General features: G+C 38.7%; 1 protein-coding gene across 12 annotated transcripts in view; it reads left to right on the top strand.

Moving 5' to 3' along the window:
• The window catches only part of KMT2C (lysine methyltransferase 2C), a 195768-nt gene that overhangs the window by 96218 nt on the left and 78165 nt on the right, over positions 1-21385 (top strand). For 10 of the 12 annotated variants that reach the window (XM_069006367.1, XM_069006373.1, XM_069006376.1 and 7 more), the window contains 7 exons: positions 9155-9317; positions 9979-10150; positions 12959-13073; positions 13879-14051; positions 14808-14968; positions 17401-17514; positions 19052-19779. In XM_069006367.1, coding sequence (XP_068862468.1) covers positions 9155-9317; positions 9979-10150; positions 12959-13073; positions 13879-14051; positions 14808-14968; positions 17401-17514; positions 19052-19779 — 1626 coding nt within the window. Of the gene's footprint in view, positions 1-9154; positions 9318-9978; positions 10151-12958; positions 13074-13878; positions 14052-14807; positions 14969-17400; positions 17515-19051; positions 19780-21385 lie in introns of those variants that run through there. The other 2 variants (XM_069006372.1, XM_069006377.1) reach the window with 2 other exon arrangements.

Below are 21385 nucleotides of genomic sequence, written 5' to 3'. Positions count from 1 at the left end.
CATCAAAAGGATATCATTTACTTAACAGTTATGGCTTCTGCTAAGCATCAGACTCAATGTTCTGTGGAATTCATTACAAAATTTGGCAGCTTTTTTCTTCACAAGCTACTGAGGCAGCATTCTGCAAAACTGAAACAAGCAGCCCCTTCTTAGCCTCACCTCCCTGAAGCCCAGAACAACAGTTGAATAACCTGCTTAAATGTTTGACCAGTAATTTTAGGGGTTTAGATTCTAGGTCAAGATGTTGCACTTGACAATGCTTGCCTGAGGAATATCAGTGATGAAACAGGATGGAAAGACATGGGGCTTATTTATTTATTTCAGTGGCTGGTGAATTAAAGAATTACGTAATACTTGGGAATACTATGTCTTGGGAGGAGGAATGGGACAAAGATGTAAGTGACTAAATTTAGTCAAATTGAAAAAAAAAAGCTAAAAGCCCCAGCCAGATAACACATGTCAAGATTTTATTAGGAAAGAAATTATATTAATGTTCAAGCTGGTAGTTTCAAAGTATGCCACCTAATTGCTTTGTTTGAGCTCAATTTACAAAAATTAGTGAACTAAAAATGTAGGATTTTGTTTACGATGACATTGTGCCATTGGGAGAGTGCAATTTAGGAACAGCCAAGGAAATAGGAATTATGAACAATAACGTACTGATTGCAGTCAGTGGGGAAGGAATATTAAGGAAGTGCTCACTAATGAGGAAGGTATTAAAGGCAGGAAATTCTTGCATTTTTTTATGTCTCTACATAGTCCAGAGTTTCTTGTTACCCCATCCCTTCTACTACCTTGTAAATTATATATATCACTGAGTATATATCATGACTTTGGCTGACACTAACTTCCTGTTAAATCAGGGTAATGTAGCTACAAAACCTTTCATAAAAGAGTGCATTATTAAGACAATAAAATCAAAACACAAAGTAGGGACATGTCAGAAGACTGGTTGTGTGCACACAATTAACATCCTTTGCACACAGCGTCCTTTGCACGCAGTTAATGTCTTTTGTGCTTAGGCCTGATGATGCACCTCTGGTTGTATGGTCACATGCAGAACAGTGTGTGCCTAGTTCAGTCCATAGGATGGACATTGCTGTCTTAGTATAAACCTCTTCAGTATTCCATTTTTCATTATTGTTTAATGTGTAAGTATGTAGACTATTCAGACACTGCCGAAGAGAAAGAATTCCTCATTTCTCCATGAGTTTTTCTAAAATGTTTTTACTGTAATGAACATGTGAATAATTTGTTTATAATTTTTTTCAAATAGCAGATTTATGTGACCTTGTTATGTATCTTAGGCTACACTTTTCCCTCAGAGAAGTTGAATTTATTTATATCTGCTGGTTTGGATGGCAAATTGAAAGAGTTTCAGAAATACTCAGACTCACTTAAAAAGGTTGTACCGATACTGAAGTTCTTCCTTCACTCTGTTGCAGTTGTGAGTGCACAATCTATGTAGAAATTAAGGCTGAATTTTTACAGGGGAAAGAAAACTCCAAGCTTTTGGCAGTAAAATTAAGAACTAAAAAAAAAAAAAATTAAGAAAAACTTTACTTAGTGCCCTGCCCAGTGCCATCAAGGAACTTCATGGAAGAAGTGAAACTACAACTCTTCTGCAGGCCATTGCTCAGTTGCCATATAGCCAAGTGCTTTTCTTCTCCCACAAGCCATCCACAGCCTTTTTCAATACTACTTTTTTTCCTCCTCTATAAATTAAGCACAGTCTGACAGGTAACAGGTTTCTTTAATGCTGTAACTCCTTTTAAAAAGTCTACTTTAGGCATGAAATCCATGTTTGATCTGTAATGCTCCTTGTGTTTTAGTGCACGTACGTATGTACACGTGCGCGTGTCTGCTCGTTCCTTTATCTGTGTCTCCACGGGTCTTGTGTTGCCTTGTATTTATCTGCCTATATAATTTCCTTTTGTCAGGGAGAAAAAGGAAAAGGCAGACCTCCCAAATTGCAGGTTTAAAGCCTTTGTGGCTACATAAGAGCGCTGCTATTTGAGCTGGCTGGATGATAGTGATACAGCATTAGGTGTCAGAGGACAGTGTACTTCTCCTCCTTGTAATCTTCATCCAATTTCAGTTGCCTCAGACTTCTGACTTCTTGCTCAAGTTGTTATTTTTAGCCACTTCACTCTTCATCTCCCCTTATCATTTCTCATCCCTTTTGCCTACGTTCTTTCTGAGATCTGTCCCTTCACCATTTCCTCTGTCTTAGAACCTGAGTTCCCTTAGGCCTTTAGGCCTTTATCCAATTTGAGTGCCCAGATTTGATTAATTGGCGCTTCAAGTGTTAGCCCTGCCCCTCCACAGCTTCTATCTCCAACCATGGTTTCTCCTCCCAGTCTCAACAGACTCACACAGTGAATCCCTTCTGTCTCTTTGCTCCTTACTTGTCCATCTGCCTGTGTACTGTAGACTCCTGTTCCCCAGATGATTGAGTGACAGTAGTATCAGGATCCTTAGGGATGTCTGCTTTCCATTCCAGTGGCTTCTTGTGCTTAGGCTTAAAGAATTTATTACAGAGTTCCTCCCTCTAATACTTGTCAGACAGAAGGAATCTTTGCAGGAGGTACATGATGTCCAGTCAGTGCTAGAAATTGGAGAGGATCAGTCATGATCAATTAGAGTAGGTTGTTCTGTAATTTTTCACTTACAAACTTTTGGAAGTGTTTTACATTTAAAAAGATAGTTTTCTTAAGTTGTGTCATATCTGGATGGATCTGCAGGGAAAGGGCAGAAGTTGCATCCCCCACGCTAAAACTCATGACAAATTGCAAGTCCCATGAATGAGGTTGTTTTTAAGATGAGCAAAATGTTTTTCTTAATGACTTTTCTGTTCTCAGAAGTGGCTGGAGAGTTTCTTCTAAGTCTTACAAAAATATTTAAGAGAGTTTAGACATGTGTTATGAGAAGTTTAGCCCAACTTTTTATTGTTCAGAAAATTTGCAAAAATAGAAGAGAATTTGTATGAAAGTCTTTTTAAACAGTCTCCATTAACATTGCTTCTTTGATAGTACTATGCTGACAAAAACTTCAGTGTGAACTTGGCTGTGGTACCAATAGAGAACTTGTCTCAACATATGGCAGCTCACGACTGTCATCTGAATTTTGACCTCCCTGTGGCTGTGCCTACCTGTGATCTGTGTTTAAATTCCAGCTGCAGGCCATGGAAATCTGGCCAGTATTGTTGTGGAGCCTGAAAAAGGACACCCACTGTTTGGCCAACTGAATTGCCATGAAGTAAATTCCATAAAATGACTAAGCCTTATTAAGTGTAATGAAGTTTGGATGTCCTCGACAAGCCTTGTGTCGTTTGGAAGCACAATGCAACTGTATGAACAGTAAATTCTCGTTTTACTTTAAATGGCTTTATAAATGTACTTATGGCATAACCTATAGAATGCTTGAGCTACTTCAGAATCCCTATATATGATTTAGGAGTGTAGGAGCTGTGCTGGATTCGACAGAAAGTTCACTTCATCCCAGTATGTTCTGCAATGACCAGTAACAGATGCCTAGAGAAGATCATTAAACAACAAGCATGTAGCAATGTTTCCCTCGATTATTTTTTCTCAAGCCTCCAACAATTTGTGGCTCAGCTTGTGCTCTGCCAACACAAAGAAATGTCTACACACACTTCTTAAGACCTTCCGAGCATGAATCAAATGGAACTGGCACAATAGTCTGTTTTCTGAGCCTGCCAAAAAGCAGCCTCAAACCAAAGCTGATGATTTCTGTTCTTGCCTTGTTTGTCCTGGAGTTGCTGATGCTGAAGCCTAATAACCACAGTTTAAATTACATTAAATGTTATTGACCTTCTTATTGTTAACAGTCTAACTAAACAACAGGCTCGTGCGTGCTCTTCTGCCACGGTGGATATTAGATGGGAATTAAGGGAGTAGCTGGTTGTTAGCTGTGGAAAAGCTTAGCCTCACTCAAAACATTTACTTTATCCTAAATCTTGCAGAAAGCGAGGAGCTGAAAAGAAAAACCCCCTTCTTTCCTCATGAAAGTGTGAAAAAAACAGCAGAGTCTGTGAGGGAAATTATATGCATGCAGTTATTCCACTAGCTTATGTAGTGATGAGGAGAACACAGCTCTTAAGGCACCCAAACCCTTCTGTGGAGCTTCTGAATAAACAGGGTTTGGGAACAGTTCAGGCTATATGAGGAAGAATTTTTGTGTCATAAAGTTTGCATGTTTTCTTCTATTTCAGGTTTCAAATAAAAAATGGTGTCTTACTTAGCTAACTCGATTCTTGCTGGTTTTTAACCTATTCATCTCTGTTACAAAAAACACCCCTCCAAAACTTGAATGTTTTTTTATCTGAATTCTTACATGTCTTGATATCAACACGATTTATTTAATGTAAATTTTAATGGAGGTGAAAAAGAGATGCAGCTGGTGAGAATGAGAAACAAAGTGGTGACTTGTAAAGAGCCTGAAATTTCCACACTTAAAGGGACTTCTGCTTTCTACCTTGATTATGTATGCTGAGTCACTGTGTTAAGGTTGGAGGAAGAAGAATAAACTGATCTCAGATTGACTTGTTTATTTTAAGTGGAAGTAATTTCCAAATCTGTGGCATGAGTCATATAAAATTAAAAAGCTAGAAAGTAATTTCCAGTACTCCTGGAAAGGTGTTCTATTTAGTACTTCTAATCAGTAGTTCAGTTGAAAGCCGTTAATTGTTTTTATGTTCTCATCTTACTGCATTGTGCTCTTTAGTGCTTTATGGTACTTAAACCACTGTATTTGACATGAGAGGTGCTAATGGTCATTAGTGTCTTCAAGCAATATAAAGCTTTTTCCAGATGATAGAGTAATCAATGAAGATATCAGAACTAGCAAAGAACGTATTTCATTAATCACTGTTTATATGAAAATTTCTATGTGCTCCTGTTAATGACAAGTTGTTAAGGTCCAGGTCTCTTCAGTCACAGGTTTGTGTGACAGCATTTCCCAGTAGCTAAACAGTCTGAAATTTGTTATTACAGATAATACATTAAATTGTTAAACCGAGGACAGATGGCTTGTGTGTATTTTTGGGTACACTGTCATAAAATTAAAATTTCTTATTGTTCTCATAGGTTTTGTCAGCTGATCTTTTTTAAAGAAAAAATTCACAATCAGTGAAAACCTTTTGTCATTTTGTTTAAAACCATTTTACAGTTCTTAGTGCTAGCATTTAGGTTTAGGACACTAAGGAGGTTGCAAAGTACTTATTCAAAGACTGTATTTTAGCCTTTCTTTAATGTCTGCCTTCTAAGGGTTGTTACTTGCTCAGTTACTGAGACAGTAATACTATAAAGTAATTCGAAGGGCAATAAAGTAATGATAAAACATCTCCTCTGATTAGTTCTTGGTACTATCTGAATAAAATCTTACATTGTCTTACAGGCATCTTTTTCTCGTTTGAACTTACATGAGATTTCGGAGTACTCTGAAGTATGGAGCAGCAGGAAGGTTAGAAATATGTAAGCAAAAAGCTGCTGCTGCTCTTGTCACCATTTTCCACTTTGGCCATGTGTTTCCAGTAAAGCCAGTGGGATTTGTGGCATTCAGCTGAGATGAACAAGGCAGAATTAACATTTTTGTTTAGCTGGTTTTGGTGCAATTACAATTGTAGCAAGGAGGCATGAGTTTTTCTCGTACTGGAAATCTTCTGTGTGGTTTCTGCCACTCTTATTTCATGGAGGATGTTCTCCCATAGAGTTAGAATACAGGGGAGGTGATTGATCAGGTTTTCTTATGTTTTCTGTTAGTTCACTTAGTTCTTCCTTTTCCACTGTATTTGTTACAACAAATGTCATATTTGAGCCAATGGGATTAGTAAATAAAGGGAATTTGAAAATTAAGTTTTAAAGATGGCATAGCTTTTGCTTTTAAAAATTAGTTCTTTTTCTGTTTGAAAAAGTAGATGTTAAAAAAAAAAGTCAAAAGGGCCAAGTAGGAAGAGCTGTGGACAGTTCTAAATGATGGAAATCACAATAGTAAGAAGTAGCAGAAGTAGGGCTGGGCTCAGAGCTTTCTTGCATGGACGAGTGCACAAGGAACTTGCTGAAGGGAACAGTTGGTAACCAGTGAAGGACTTTCTGAGTAGGAAAATAGTCTGCTGGCTCTGCTTTAGTTTATTTCCTTTAATGTCCTATGAATAAGTAATGAACTATCTCTCCAGCTTTCTGACACCTTGTAAAGTTGTTTTTTTTTTTTCCTGTAGAACGGGAATGTAAAATTACTTGATCCATCAACAAAACAGTGTTTGTCTTGCTTTGACAGCTTACCATTTTCCAATACCTGCCCTTTGAATACTTGGATTCAGCTTCCACCCCATTCACATAACACCTTACTTTGTGCTCATGCTAATGAAACTGGAGACTCCAGACTGTCCCTGGCTGTGATACTGTCCTCATACGGACATGCATCTCACGGGCAATATGAATTATGCCTTCATTCCAACTCCTGTTGTCATGATTCCATATTTTAGCCATAGTAAAGTAGTATTTGTTACTGATTTTATTTAGCAGAGCTCTTAAATTTTTTTGTTTAATACACTTTTGCTGTTCTCTTGGGGTCATAGCATGGGGCCTGGCTTCAGAGGAGTGTTGGCTTCTAGCACTGGAAAAGTAACTCTTCTCACCAACATCTGCTGCCAAAAAAATCCCTTTGGGCATTGGTTTCTTCAGACTGCTTTATCTCTCTTACAAATTCAGCAAATGTTGATATTCTGTGCTTTTTACTTGCTTCAGATGATACATACCACATTGTTTTCAAAGTGTGTGTTTCACTTATCTGCCAAATGCTTTTCATTGCCAGTGCAGTTTAGCAGATGGGTTTGAAGGGTTCAATTACATGTAATTTGGGCTTCCATTTTTCTTCCAACATCTTTATGTGGTTCCTTAAATCAACATCAACATTTTTCAAGGTTTTTTTAGTAATCCTGTAGTTTGCTCATTTCTAATAATTTCATCATTTAGTCATAGAGCATTTGGGAAGAGTTACATTCTGATTTTATATTTGGTATGTACCATGGTTGATTGGTAGTTTTGAAAAACAGATGTGGTATTTTAAAATTCCATTTATATTGCTATTTATTCCATTATTCCCATTTTTTAATAAATATTGGATTATTTGAGTGCTTACAGTTCTTTCATAATTTTCTTTTCCTGATTAATTAGTTATTAAGGGTCAGTGATGGGGTCCAACAAAGTCTTGTTGAATACTTTTTTGAGGGATACATTTTGGACCTCAGCTCCTCCCAAGTTCCCCTTCCTGCTTTTTTTTTGTACTGTGTAAAATCTTTGAAAAAAGTGTGGCCTGTAAGATTTGGGTCTTAGCTAAACCTTGTCCATCTCCATAGGTTTTCGGAACATCAAGGACAAAACAGGGCAGTGGTTGTGTGTGGTTCAGTGTGCAGCTGCAGTTCTTGAAGTTGGAGGCTTTGGGGGCTGTATTTTCATGCTTTGCATCTAAGTTCAGGGTTTACCTTGTGCAGCATCCTCAGCAAGTGTTCACTGAAGTTATCATTTCCTAAAAGTTTTTTGCAGGACTTGGTTTTGTTGGCAGTCCTTAAATGTAATTCCTGTCGCTGCTGCCTTCACTTGCTTCAGGAGCTCCATGTTATTATTTACTGATCTTGTCCCCCCTCCTCTCCTCTGCATTTTGTTGGTCAAGTAACAGGATACATGTTTGCCATACTGTTAGCAGGTGTTAGACATGGTGAAATGTCCTGCAGATCAGAGGACTAGACAAAGCATCATAGCCCACAAACTTGGCAGTAGTTCTCTTTGGTGATCCCCTTTAATTTCTGTGCCAGAGCATTTTTATCTTTTTACACTGCAGTTCTGTTTAGCATACGCTAATATTTTTTCTGTCTCTTGTCCATGAGTTATCGTGCAGGCAGATACTTTTCTGAAGATGTTAATTTCATCTGGTTTTAAAGAATATCAATGTAGCTGTTGACACAGGCAGCTTTGTGATTTGTATTTTCATATGGGCTGGTTTTGATATCTGTGGACTTGTAGTAGCACTATTTCATGCCTAATTTCATGCCTGGCTTCAAAACAGAGAAGAACTATGGTAATAAATATTGTCTGTATTCTAAGAATTTAACAGATGCAGTACATAACTTCTCTTTGATTTGGTTTATGTTCATATTTGGATATTACTTGACACTTCTGCTAGTAATCAAACATACTGGTGTTAGTATTATATTTTTGTTGTGAAAAATGAGAGTCCCTGAGCTCAGTTGTTGCTGTATATTATGTACGCCTTCCTGTGAGCCACTGACCTGTTTTTTCTTAAGTTTACTCAAAATCTTACGGTGCTGTGCATTAAAAAGTATTGTTGCCTTGGTGAAAAAGTGCAAAAGCATGTTACAGTGCTTCAGGGACTGCAATGAATCTGAGAAAGAAAAAAGACTGATTAACTGAATCGGAAAGGTGTGGGTGATTTTTTACAAGCAGACTGATGGACTCTGCTCCCTCTTGACTAGAGAACTGGAGGATCATTGCATTGTTCTTTCTGAGAAATTATTTCTCTGGTGTCTAATAATAATTGTGCTTATTTATGACTTCTCAAAGTTTGGTGGTGATATTTGTGTAGTCTTGAAAGGCAAGATGAGAAGAAAGTGCAAGGTTATGTAATGCATTATCATCCCAGAGAGAATTGTATAATGCTAGTAAGATTTTTGGGAGAACATCATATTTGATTTCCATTTGCATTTCTGATTACAGTGTCTGTGGTTTTACATTACAGCTTACAGAGCCAAGTGGTTTTTAGTCTTAAACTATTGACAGCCTAGTGTCATCTGCCTTTATTTTCAGAATAAGTCTCCAGGCCCCATTGCTGAAGGCATAGCTCGAGCTAGATAACATAGAACAAAAATGTTTTTCTGTGGCAAGAAGAATCTTAATTGTCAGAGCACGTTTAGAGTGGGTTTCATTGAACTTCTTAAGTAAAGATTTGGGAGTGCCACTGAAAGACACCACCCACTACCACCCACATTTCCTTCTCAGTATTCACTACATCCTACTGGCCAAGGTGTTTGTCTCCTAAATGAAGGAGGGGAACAGATCTGGCTAAAAAATTACAAGAAAAAGTAATTTTTTAATGACTTGCTGTGTTTGTTTTTCAGCGATGTGCATTTTGTAAGCACCTTGGAGCCACTATCAAATGCTGTGAAGAGAAATGTACCCAGATATACCATTACCCCTGTGCTGCTGGAGCAGGCACATTTCAGGATTTCAGTAACTTGTCCCTCCTTTGTCCAGACCACATTGATCAGGCTCCTGAAAGATGTAAGTACACAGTGTTCATATGACACAATTAGCAGGTTTTATGAAAACTTCTCTGTTCTAGGATCAGCTCAAGACTGCATTTGTTTAGGTGTATTTCACAGTTCATGTACCCAAGAATTCATGTGTGTTCAGGGATAGGAAAGATGTGAGTTCATATTCTTCTGTTTTTAAAGACCAACAGTGCTACACACAGCAAAGTATTTTTCTTTAATGACAGAACATGGAAGAGGTTTAGTGGTAAGGCTTGTCTTCTCTCAGGTTTTAGTTCAAATTGATAGACTTGCTTGTCCTAACTCAAGTTAGAGCAACCTTCTTGCAAACCCTTCAGCTAAATAATAGATTTAGACCTCTTAGGGGCCGTATTTTTCACTTCTTCCACAGAGGAGTTGGTTCCAGAGCTCTCAGCTTTATCTTGAGGAGAATATAACTGTTTCTTTTTGTAAGACTTCATTAAGGTTTAAAATGAATGTACTTTTGTTATGAGAAGATTAGTTGAGAAAACTGAATTAAAGTAGTAGCTATTAAATATATTAATTAAATTTGAATTTCATAAGAATGATCAAGTTTTGTATGCATAAGAACTACTAAATAATTTTTTGGATTCATTGAATTGTTCATAATTTTGAACATAATAATAATTGAAAAAATGATTCCTTTATAGCAAAAGAAGAAGCAAATTGTGCAGTGTGCGATAGCCCTGGAGACCTCTTAGATCAACTTTTTTGTACTACCTGTGGCCAGCACTACCATGGGATGTGTCTGGACATTCAAGTTACACCTTTAAAAAGAGCAGGTTGGCAGTGTCCTGATTGCAAAGTGTGCCAGAACTGCAAGTAAGTGAAACTTACAGGACATGGAGGAGGATGGTGTGAGATTTATGTGCTGTGATTTTGAAATGCCTATTTTATTAAGTGTTTGGGGTTTTTTTCCAAAAAGTATAGAACATTTGCCCATCTCTGTCTGTTATGATACTGCATTAAGTAGCTGAGCAAACTCTTTTGTTGGAAGCTTTGTTCTAGAAGAGCTGAGCTGGAAGTCCTGTGTATTTTACCCCCAGAGTTACCATTATCTTGGCAGGTTCTGGAAAGCAGTAAAACATTCTGATTTTTTCCTCCTTTTATACAGGAGGATTTTTTCTCAAATTTACCAAATAAACAAATGTTTTTAATCTAGTGCCTTCACAATCTGGGAACCTTTGCTCTTAGTCAGCTGACAGTTGAGTTGTTCTTGTACCTACACACTGGGCAGATATTAGGTCTTCTCTCATTTCTTAATGTCTTTCAGAGGCAGATAGAGAGTCATTATGAAAACAAAACCGGTGGCTTAGTTGGGCAAAGAAACAAAGTGACAAGAGTGGCTGTGATTGAGTAGTTGCACCAAAGACAGAGACAATGAAACTTAATTGCTGTGGCACTGTAAGGCTTCACTTAGAAAATTCTGACTGCTTGTGAGCTTGTTCTCTTCTAACTTAATCTGATGGGTGCTGCAGGGTTCTTTCCTTGCTTGTTTTTTTTGAAGGACTTACTGAAAAAGAAATAAGAGTTTTATTCAGCTCTGGTCAGATCAGCTGGGACAGTATGAAGGAAAAAAAAAAACACTTTACTACTGCCTCATGTATCTGACCAGTCGGTGCTTTCCTGTTTTCCAAGCAGAACACTTGGTATTTGCTAGCATTCACTCAACCCACTTCAAAGAAAGAGTGTTGCCTGATCCCGAACAGCAGATAGCAAATCTCAGCAATGAAGCTAGAAGAGAGAAGCACGTTCTAAAAAGTATCCCTAAAAGTATTGAACTGGGTAATTACAGCATCTGCTAACAAGTCTTCTCTCTCATGGAAAAGTAGAGAAAATGTGATGTGTTCACTCCTAGTTCATGGGACCTGGTGAGATACATCCATGGCTTCTGAGGGAAGTGGTGGATGAAGTGGCTAAGCCACTATCCATCGTATTTGAGAAGTTGTGGCAGTCTGGTGAAGTTCCCACTGACTGGAAAAGGAGAAACATAAACCCCATTTTTACAAAGGGAAATAAAGAACACCTGGGGAACCACAGGCCAGTCGGTCTCACCTCTGTGCCTGCCAAGGTCATGGAGCAGATCCTCCTGGAAACTGTGCTGAGACACATGGGACATCAGGAGGTGATGGTGACATACACCACAACTTCACTGAGGGAAAACAGTGCCTGAAGAATCTGGTGCCTTCTATGATGGGGTTACAGAGTTTGTGGAGGAAGAACAACTGATGTCAGCTACCTGGGCTTGTGCAAAGTGTTCAACACTGTCCAACACAGGGTCCTTGTCTCTAAACCGGAGAGAAATGGATTTGACAGATGGAGCGCTCTGGGGATTAGGAATTGGCTTGGTGGCCACACTCAAAGAGTTGGGGTCAGTGGCTCAATGTCCAAGGGGAGACCAGTGATGAGTGTTGTTCTTCAGGGGTTGGAATTGGGACTGGTGCTGTTAAACAGCTTTGTCACAACGTGGACAACGGGGTTGAGGGCACCCTCAGCAAGTTTGCCAGTGACACCAAGCTGCGTGGGGCAGTTGATGCTGAGGAGAAGGGACACCATCCAGAGGGACCTGGGCAGGCTGGAGAGGTGGGGCTGTGTGAACCTCATGAACTTCAACATGGCCAAGGGCAGTGTTCTGCACCTGGATTGGGGAAATCCTGAACACAAGTACAGGCTGGGCAGAGAGGCACTTGGAATAGGTTGCCCAGAGAAGCCATGGATGCCTCACCCTGGAAGTGTTCAAGGCCAGGCTGGATTGAGCAACCTGGTCTAGTGTGAGGCATCCCTGCCCATGGAACTGGACGGTCTTTTAAGTCCCTTCCAACCCAAACCATTCTTTGATTCTATAATTATTTAATGCAGTATGGCAGTTTTTCACCATTATTGGAAGAACCACATTTTAAACATATCTTCATGCAAAGAGAGGAGTTTTTAAAATACCAGGTCTCCCAGGTAATGAGGTATTATCTACCATGTGTAATGCCATATACTGCAAGGCTTTATCTAGGCAAATCTTGTTGCATGTTTACTTACTAAATTAATTTATTTTTAAACTAAGGCAGAACACAATGCCTTTAGATATTACCAAACTATTTGTCTTATTCTCAGCAAATTTATCACTGGAATCTGTGGTGGAGCTCTGTAATACATCACTGCAAAAAATTGAAATCTCTTCCTTTAATGTTTGTTTTGCTCTTGCAGTCATATTGTCTGACGTTGTAGGAGCTCTGATAGTCAGACGTGATGGCTCCTTTTTTTGCTTTGGAAAACTTACAGTCACACTGCAGAAGCAAGTAAAACTGGATGTTTTCTTCAGAAAGAAATAAAATATATATCACAGATTTTGAACTGATTTCAGTACAGAAAGGCCATTAAATCTGTCTGCATGTGTGTAAGTGAAAGTGGGCCAATACCTAGAATTCAGAATGGTTGTACAGGCTCAGCTCCTGGTGAATAAACATAGTAGTCTGCACTCATATTTAAAAATTAATTTGAAGGCATTGTCTCTGGGCATATTTGTAAGTAGTATTTGTATATTTCTATGTGCACACCTGGGTCTTCCTGTTCAGACTTTTCATGAAACAGATATTTTGTTGCTGCTTATTTAAGTAATTTTCTTGTTACTTTCCTTAGACACTCTGGGGAAGACAACAAGATGCTGGTGTGCGATACATGCGACAAAGGCTACCACACTTTCTGCCTACAACCAGTTATGGATGCCGTACCAACAAATGGTTGGAAATGTAAAGTAAGTGGAAAGATTTCAGAGTCATTCTTTGTCATTTATAAGAGCCCAAACTTTGTTATCCACACTGTGCTGTTCCAGGTGTATTGTGGATTGCTGTTGCCATGTAATGTAATCTGTAATTTCTGAAGGAGTCCCATTTGGATGTAAATCCTGTGGCTCTACAGCTGCTCTGTGGGGGGAGCTGTCAGGGCTGTGGCTGAAGAAACCTATATAGGATAGTAAATCAACCTCCATAGGGAAGAGAGAAGTGTAGGATCCAGGTGGAGTGGATAATCTTCAGTTATTAACAGCTGCTCTCACGGTACAATGGGAACAAAAATGTAAGCTCAGAGCTATACAGTATTATATGTAATCTATACTTGACGTCTCTTTTTATTCAACTCCTCCTTGCTTACCAAAACAGCAGTTCTGCAGCTCATGGGTTCCTTTGCATTTGAGGAGGGCAGGATGAATTTGTTGTTTTATCACTAACTTTGTAAGTAATTCCAACATGTAGGGGAGATCCCTGTATATGAGATGTATACAATGTTATATCAGTTTGTGGCAGTCATAAGGTAACTTGAGATTAGCAATAAAAAAGTTTGGTCTCATAAGAAATACTCCTTTCAAGTCAGGGAGTAGTGCCAGGAAACTTCTTGCTGTTGTGCAGGTTATTCATGCTCTGCTATCAGATTTTGGTTAACTTTATGTGTTATCAAGGAGAAAAGCTATTAAATTTAATTCAAAACAGGAAAATGTCAGTTAATGGCAGTTCTATCCCATTGTGAAATATCATAATTAACTACTAAATTCTTGTGATCTCTAGAACTGTAGAGTATGTGCTGAGTGTGGCACACGAACAAGTTGTCAGTGGCACCATAATTGTTTGGTATGTGACAGTTGTTACCAACAGCAAGACAACTTATCTTGTCCTTTCTGTGAAAAACTGTGCCTCCAAGACTTCCAGAAAGATATGTTGCATTGTCACATGTGCAAAAGGTAAGAATCCAGCTTTTGTTGATTTGTACTAAAATGCATAAAACTTACGATGAGCTGTGTGACACTGATGTGTTTCTGGGAAGGATGTGCACTGTATTTGATGCACAGTGCCACAGGATCTTGTGCAGCTCCTTGATTCTTCATCCCTAAATACAGTGAACAATAGCAGGTAGCTTTATTTTAACCTTAGCAAGTAAGTCTTAATTGGCAGTTACCTGAGGATACCTGGCAGTTACTTGCTGCAAGCTGCTGCTGCTTCTTGCATTGCACCTATTTTGTGAGGAAGCAGGCTAGAAAGTCATTGTCCTAAAGTTTCAAGATGGTTGTTTGCAGTGATCTGGGTTTTTTTTTCATTTTCAAGTTTATGTCTTCTGTTGAATTTTACGTGGTTTTGTATGCCAGTAATTTAAAAAAAAATAGACTATTTGGAATATTTTAAGAATGTAAGCTATGTTTCATATTCAATGGTATTGCATCTCACTGTGCAACTTTATGATGATGCTGTACATCTTGTAGAGTCCAGTTCATTTTAGGGACAATTTAAGTCTTCATGTTTAAGTTTGTTCACTGCTTGACATGCTGACATATCATGCTTACTCCTCTAAAATTCTCCATAATCAAGCATTGTTTGAAAATCTTTGTTTCCCCATAGGAATGGGAAGCAGTGCTATTTTTTAATGGATTTTTACTATGACGCTTTATATTTTCATTGCTAAAATCATAGTAAATTAAATCACAATAAATTAATCTCCCCAGATGGATTCACATAGAGTGTGACAGATCTCCAGGTAGTGAATTGGACTCTCAATTGAAAGACTACATCTGCACTCTTTGTAGACAAGGAGAAGGGGATCAGACTCAGTCATGTGATGTAATGAACACTTCTGAACTCATTCCTGAACCTGGCAGTATAACAGGTAATCAAACTTAAACTTAACAGTTCCAAAATGCTAACATCAAATATAACATCTGCAGTGCTCTCACCAAGTCTTTTGTGAACCAGCCACTCAAATTCTACTCTGTGCAGTTCATCCCTTCCTTTTTCTAACAGCAGCTGCTCAAGCAATTAGTGGGTGACTCCTCTTTCTGGCTTTAGGATCCTGTATACAAACATGGGTTAGTGAGCACCTTAGTTGTGGCTCTCAATGTTCCAGCTTCAGCCTCTCAGCTTGTAGCTGTAAGCTTCTCTGGGTTTTTTTTAATGTGGTACAGTTCATAAATGTATTCATTGGACAGCCTGGCTGTTTAGCTCATTTGTACCTGATGCATGTTCCTGGAGTCATCCAGTTCTCCTGTTTCTCTCTTGCTGCTGTACAGTCTCACAGTACTCATTCTCCTCACTGTATCCTCCTCACTGTATCCAGGAAGGATAAAGCAGTGGCAGCTGTACTGTGTTCAGGGGATAGGTGTATATTCAACTGGACAGCTTGTCCTTTTTCAAAGCAATACATGATCAGTCATCTTGTTTCTGAGAGATTCTTGTCTAAGTGGACAAGCCAACCATAAGGCAGAAAGGGAGGTTGTGGAAAAGTGTAAAGTATTTTTTAAAAAAAATCAGTAATAGTAAGGAAGCACAGAGAGAATATGCATCTGCTGATCTGAGTCCAGTGGGTCATCCACAAGAGCTGTGTAATAAACTCAGTAACTCAATGCCCTTGTGTACTGCCCACAATGTGCTTTGTTGGGCAGCACCTACACTCATCCAGGCTGAATTTCCCTGGAGAAGTACAGCTGTGGTTAAATTCAGAAGCAAGGTAAAATGTAGCAGATTAACTGCATGGCCACTGCCATGTGTATTTTTTGGGCTTAAGCAGCAATGCTTATGCACTGATCTTTTGTTATCCGTTAAGTACCTATGGATTTGAAAGCCTGGTAAATTTTGGCAGGAAAGGGGAAGTGTTGGACTACAACAAAACTCTAATGTTCGTGTTCAAATTGATGTTTTGTATAAACAAGTCATCCCCTTTGATGTTAGCCTGTACATTACCTTTTGTGAGCAGTAAAGACATGATGGAAAAGGTGCTCCTGGGGGAAAAGCAGTGACATGAGGTAAATGTCTGTAAATGAGTTCACTCTGTCAGTGTGCACGGGCACCAGGTTAGGAAGAGTGGCCTTTGCAGATCATTTCCCTTCTGAAATCCTAGGAGAGGCTGTGGATTCCCAGGCCATGTTCTTAGAGCATTTTGAAGATGTTGGAAACTAAACATACACTGGGACAGCTCCCAGTCTCCTATGAAAACCCCTTTTGAATAAGTGGCAGGTTTATCTGGAAGGCTAAAGTTTTAAGTAGTGCCTCTGTTAGGATTTCTTGCTAGTAGAAGCATTGACAAGCATGCTCTTCTCCCCAAGGAAGAACAGGACTGTCATTGCAGCTGCTAGGAGTAATCTGGAGCTATTACATTAGTACAGTCATGCAGTGTTTTATACCCAGGAGATCACTTTTGTACTCTAAAATCAGATTTGGAGCCAATCTAAATGATGATTTCCTCGAAGTTAAAATATCACTTTAAAGTTGGCAGAGTCTGAGAGCAGCTTTTAGGGTACTAAAAGTAGTATCATTTAATAGTTGCTGGCTTTTTGAACTTAAAAAAGACTTTCTTGATGCAGAAATATTTGTTTCACTTTTTTTTTTGTGCTAACATCCATGGAGGATCAGTTCCCTTCAAGTTAATGCTTGCTATATACTTTGTTTTCCATACTTCATCTAGTGCATTTTAATGAATTTCCGTAACTGAAAGAGCTTTTACACAAGGGGGGAAAAAAAAGTATTTCCCATTTCTGTGCTCTGTAATGGTCCTATCAGGCAAAAAAGTATTCAGTAGTACCTCTTCCATGCAAAGGTTAAGATACCTTAGTTCTAAAGTGGCAAAACTCAGTTTTCATGTTGTTGAACAGGTAAGGTGCAAATCAGTGTTCCAAGTGCTGATAATTAGATGGAACCTTGTATCTATGCCATAATCCACTGTAATATTTGTATACAAATTTGAAGCCTTCATGCTGCTGGTTCTGTTGAATTTTACAGACTTGGAATTTAAGAAAATTCTTTCATGTATTGCTCAGGCTGTGCAAAAGTGTGTGTATTTTCACTATTAGGTGTATGTAATTGCCTTGCAGGCATGCTTTACCATCTGAAAGGTATAAAACAGCTTCTGTGTTTTAATGAGTTAAGGGTTCTTAATTTTTAAGGAGTAGTCTCCTTAACCTTCTCATTGACCTGACTTGTCCTAAATCCTGTCATCATTAAATATCAGTCTCTTTAACCAAAAGGTCAAACAGTGACAGCAGTTGCTGATGCCAGAGTAATAGAATAAACACAGCAATTTTAATAACTGCTTTGCTTTTCCTTAAGCTTGTACAAATGAAATGGAAATGGAAAGTGGTGGAGAGGATATGGCATTTCAGGAGCAACCCACTGCTGGTGGTGGTCCTGATCAGGAATCAGCTGTTGGGTGTGTCACAGAAGGTAAGAAAGAGAAAATACCAGTTTAGAACCCTTCAGAACCAGAACCCTCTTCCAGTCAGTAAAGTTTGCAGTGCTTTATAAATGCAAGAGGAAAAAGTGCCTAGAAAGCAGTAGGAGACACATTGCAACAGTTCTATCTAAGCTCCCAAGCAAGAGTATTAACTTCTTTGCTGAAGAAGTGTTTTCTGAAGGCAAGGAGAGTCTTCAGAATATTTGTGTTGCTTTACTTTTGTTTGTTTGTTTTACTTTTTTGTTGGGACTGGCTTTACCCAAGCTGGAAAAATAGTTGAATGCTTTGTACACTGGAAGTTTGCAGTAAACCCTGGTGATTTGTTGCTATACAAATACAGTCACTCACACTTTCCTTGTGGTTGTAACTCCACAGGTATCCTTGGTTAAGGATTTTTGTGGTTTTCTTTTTTTTCCCTTTGTAAGTGAAAGATAATCTTCCAGACAGGGTTGCAGCAGCTGATCATTTCTGGTTTGGGAGAAACCGCATCTTACCAAACACCCAGGGAGGGGCAGCTAAAGAAGGGTCAACTCCTCTAAATGTGTTAGTGACCAATATCAAGGGTAAAGAACTTGCCAGTGTGTCCTGGCAGTCCCAGATGATGTTGGAGGATGGCTGCTATAAGGGGAGACAAGAGACTTACGTTTAAAGACAAAGTAAAAAAACCCAACTGTTCAGATTAGCTGTGATCTCTCAGTTTTGTGTCACAGCCTGTGGTAGAAGGGCCATGATTTAAACTCTGAAGAAATATTCATCATAAAATGCTGTCTGTGAACTTGTGGCTGAGGAAGTTGTCGCAGTGTGAGTTTAAGAAGAGTGCAAGTGTAATAGTAAGAGAATCTGAGCCCATCAAAGGAAGATGTGAGAAGCCAAATTCAGAGCAAAGAATGTGGTTCCTTATAGAGTGGAACAAGAACTCTGGAACTCCTTGATGAAGAAAGTTATGGATGAAAGGTGCTTGATTTGGTTCAAGGGAAGGCTGGACAAATATTTTTGAAAGAAATTCATAATACATTAGTAAATAAAATAAAACCAGCCGCAGCTGTTTTCATTTCAGCTGATTTCCTGAAGTCTGAAAGAGTTTTAGGAGGAAAATGGTTTTTATTTGTACTTGTTCTGTTCTTCTTAGCTTTTTGAAAGTGTTGGGACAGTAGCTTAAAATACATTAATTTATGATAGCATGTATCTTCAATACACAGAAATGAAAAAGAAGAAACTATTTTTGTCTGCCTACCTGGAAATGTGTGTTCTGTTCCTGAAAAATTAATCTTGGGTCTACTTTCTTATAATTTACTCTGTTGTGTTTTCAGGGAAGAAAAATAATGAACTAAAAATATAGACAACTGTAAAAATAGGTACAAAGAAAGATATTTATGAAGTATATTTTAAGCTACATATTAAATTCACTGAAGTAAAGTGATATGTGCTTGGCCAGCATGATGTGTACCAAGTATATTTGTTGACCAATACACCACAAGTTTTTTCTTTTTCACACTGAGCCTTTAATATACTTGTACTTTATTACAGGTATATCACCAGAGGAAAAGCCCACACAACTGGAAGCGGAAGTCTCAGCTGAAATCAGTTCAGCTGTAATGGAAATATCTCCTAAAAAGACACCAGTATGTGGTGACAGTCAGACTGAGAAAATGATGGAAGTGGTGGAAGGTGTTCAAGCTGTAGCACAGCAGGAGTTGGACAAACAACCTGAAGAGACACAGCTGCCTCAAGGTAGTGTGGAGGTATCAGAAGTGTCCACAGCAGACTCTCGGTCTCTGTCTTCAGTACCTGAGACCATGACTGTGACACCAGAAATGCTGGAGACTGAAAGAAAAGGAGATATTTCTGTCCCTGTAGAGCAACAACTGGAAATAATAAAAGTGCAGAAAGATGTAGAAAAAGAAGAAACCCATAAGAAGTTAGAAGCGCCAGCTCTTCTAGAAACTACTGCTTCAAATGGAGGTGTTGCGAATAGTTCACCAGTTGGAGACAAACCCATAAAACCACCAGCTGAGACTTGCCCCTCACTTCCCCCATCACTTAATCTAAACAAGACAAATGTGTCTTCCTCGCCAGATGTGTCTCTAGACTTGCATTCTGCACGAGATGTGCAGCACAGTCAGCCCCCAGTGCTGCCTCCAGCTGCTGGGAGCGCTCTCCCAACCACCTACATATCAGTCACTCCAAAAATCGGCATGGGAAAACCGGCCATCACCAAACGCAAGTTTTCCCCTGGGAGACCCAGATCCAGACAGGTAAGCACGTGCAGTGTTAATGTGTTTATTAAATTTCAGTATAACATACCAAAGTCACTTATTTCTTATAATATGCATTTATTCTCCTAAGCGAGCATTAGTTTATTTCTTCAAGGAGTTAATGTTCTGGAAAATAATTAAAAAGTCAGCCATCATAAAGGTTCTGTGGTGAGAATTTAAGTTTCTTTTGGCTCGTAGTTAGAGCAAACTAGAAGAAAGTTTGTTGTATTTTTCATACAATATGCTACAAATGCAGATATGCATAATGCTGTGCTTTTTAACTTTTAATATTTTTCATATATGCATTTATTTTGGTACTTTCAAAATGTGTTAAAGCTTCTTAAACTGGCTTTAGAGAATAACCTTCTGCAACTCTGTGTCCATTACTCTGCCAAATATTTTCTTGATTGTCGTTTCTAATGATATGGTAAATAATTTTGTGGTTTTGTTACATTAGGAATTACCATGCAAGAACTGTCTTGTACAAATAGTTGTGGTTTGACTAGGATTAAATTTGATAAATGAAAAGAATCCTCAAGTCTTTCACTTTCTGCAACATCTTGCTCTCTATTCAAGTCGTATTCCAGGGAAAATGGTTCATCAGTCCGGAGTATTCATTTCTTGTTGGTGAAATTCTATACAAAAAGTGTGTCAGTGTGACAAGCTAGTGTTTCATTTTCTCATCACAATTTCTTTTTAGTCTTTGGGAGTTCCAGGTTGGTGATTTCATGCTTTTCTGGACTTCATGTTAACACAACTTTTTTATATATTGCACAATCCTTGCAGTTTTTACATGTCACCTAAGGTTTCAAAATTTTTACTTCCTAAGGTATGAGAGAGTGTTCTGAACAGTTTTTCTGCTGTTTCCACTGAGTTTAGGAGATCTCTGTTTATTATGCTGCAGTTAGGTTTTCCTGGGTCATGGTACAGTAAGGTGTATATATCATATTTGCAGAAGTATGTAAATGCCTAAACAGTGGCAAATTTCTCTTCAGTTTTCTTAGTTTCTTACTGAGGGCTTTTGATGAGGGACAGAAAGCTGTTGAAGTATGTTCTGTGGACTATGAAAAAAGAGATTTTTAAATGTCCAGTTACAGGCAGGCGTTTTGCTTTTGAGCAAGGTGTAATTGGATAAATCCATAGTGTGGAAGGGATGTATTTAAATCGCTTTGGATTGCAGATAGAAGTAGGTTTAGGTTTATTTTGTGGGGATTTTAAATTATTCTTTCTGCTGAAAAAACTCATTTTTTTTAAGAGTTGTGTGCTTTTCCAAATGGAGAGTTGTGGATAGGAGCAGAAGCAAAATCACAGAACAGGTCAGGTTGGAAAGGATCACAGTGAGCCATCTGGTCCGACCTTCCTGCTCAAGCAGGGTCATTCCAGAGCACATGGCACAGGATTGCATCCAGACAGTTTGGTTTCCTGTTGCATGGAAATTCTGTGGAAGGTTGGAAGGCAAGCAGGCAGTTTTTCACCAGGTGTAAAACCAGAGAAAGAAGACCTGTTGTTTCTTTGTGTCAATACTACAGACACTTCAAAATGGATGTTTTCTTCAGTTCTGGCTTTTGGAAAGCATCATACAGGGCAGGTGCTGGCAGCTGAGAAA

The sequence above is a fragment of the Aphelocoma coerulescens genome, chromosome 2 (genome assembly GCF_041296385.1).
Source record: "Aphelocoma coerulescens isolate FSJ_1873_10779 chromosome 2, UR_Acoe_1.0, whole genome shotgun sequence".
In the NCBI taxonomy this organism is placed as follows: Eukaryota; Metazoa; Chordata; class Aves; order Passeriformes; family Corvidae; genus Aphelocoma; species Aphelocoma coerulescens.
The sequence above is the reverse complement of the archived record's forward strand: the minus strand, read 5'-3'. Positions and strand labels throughout refer to the sequence as shown.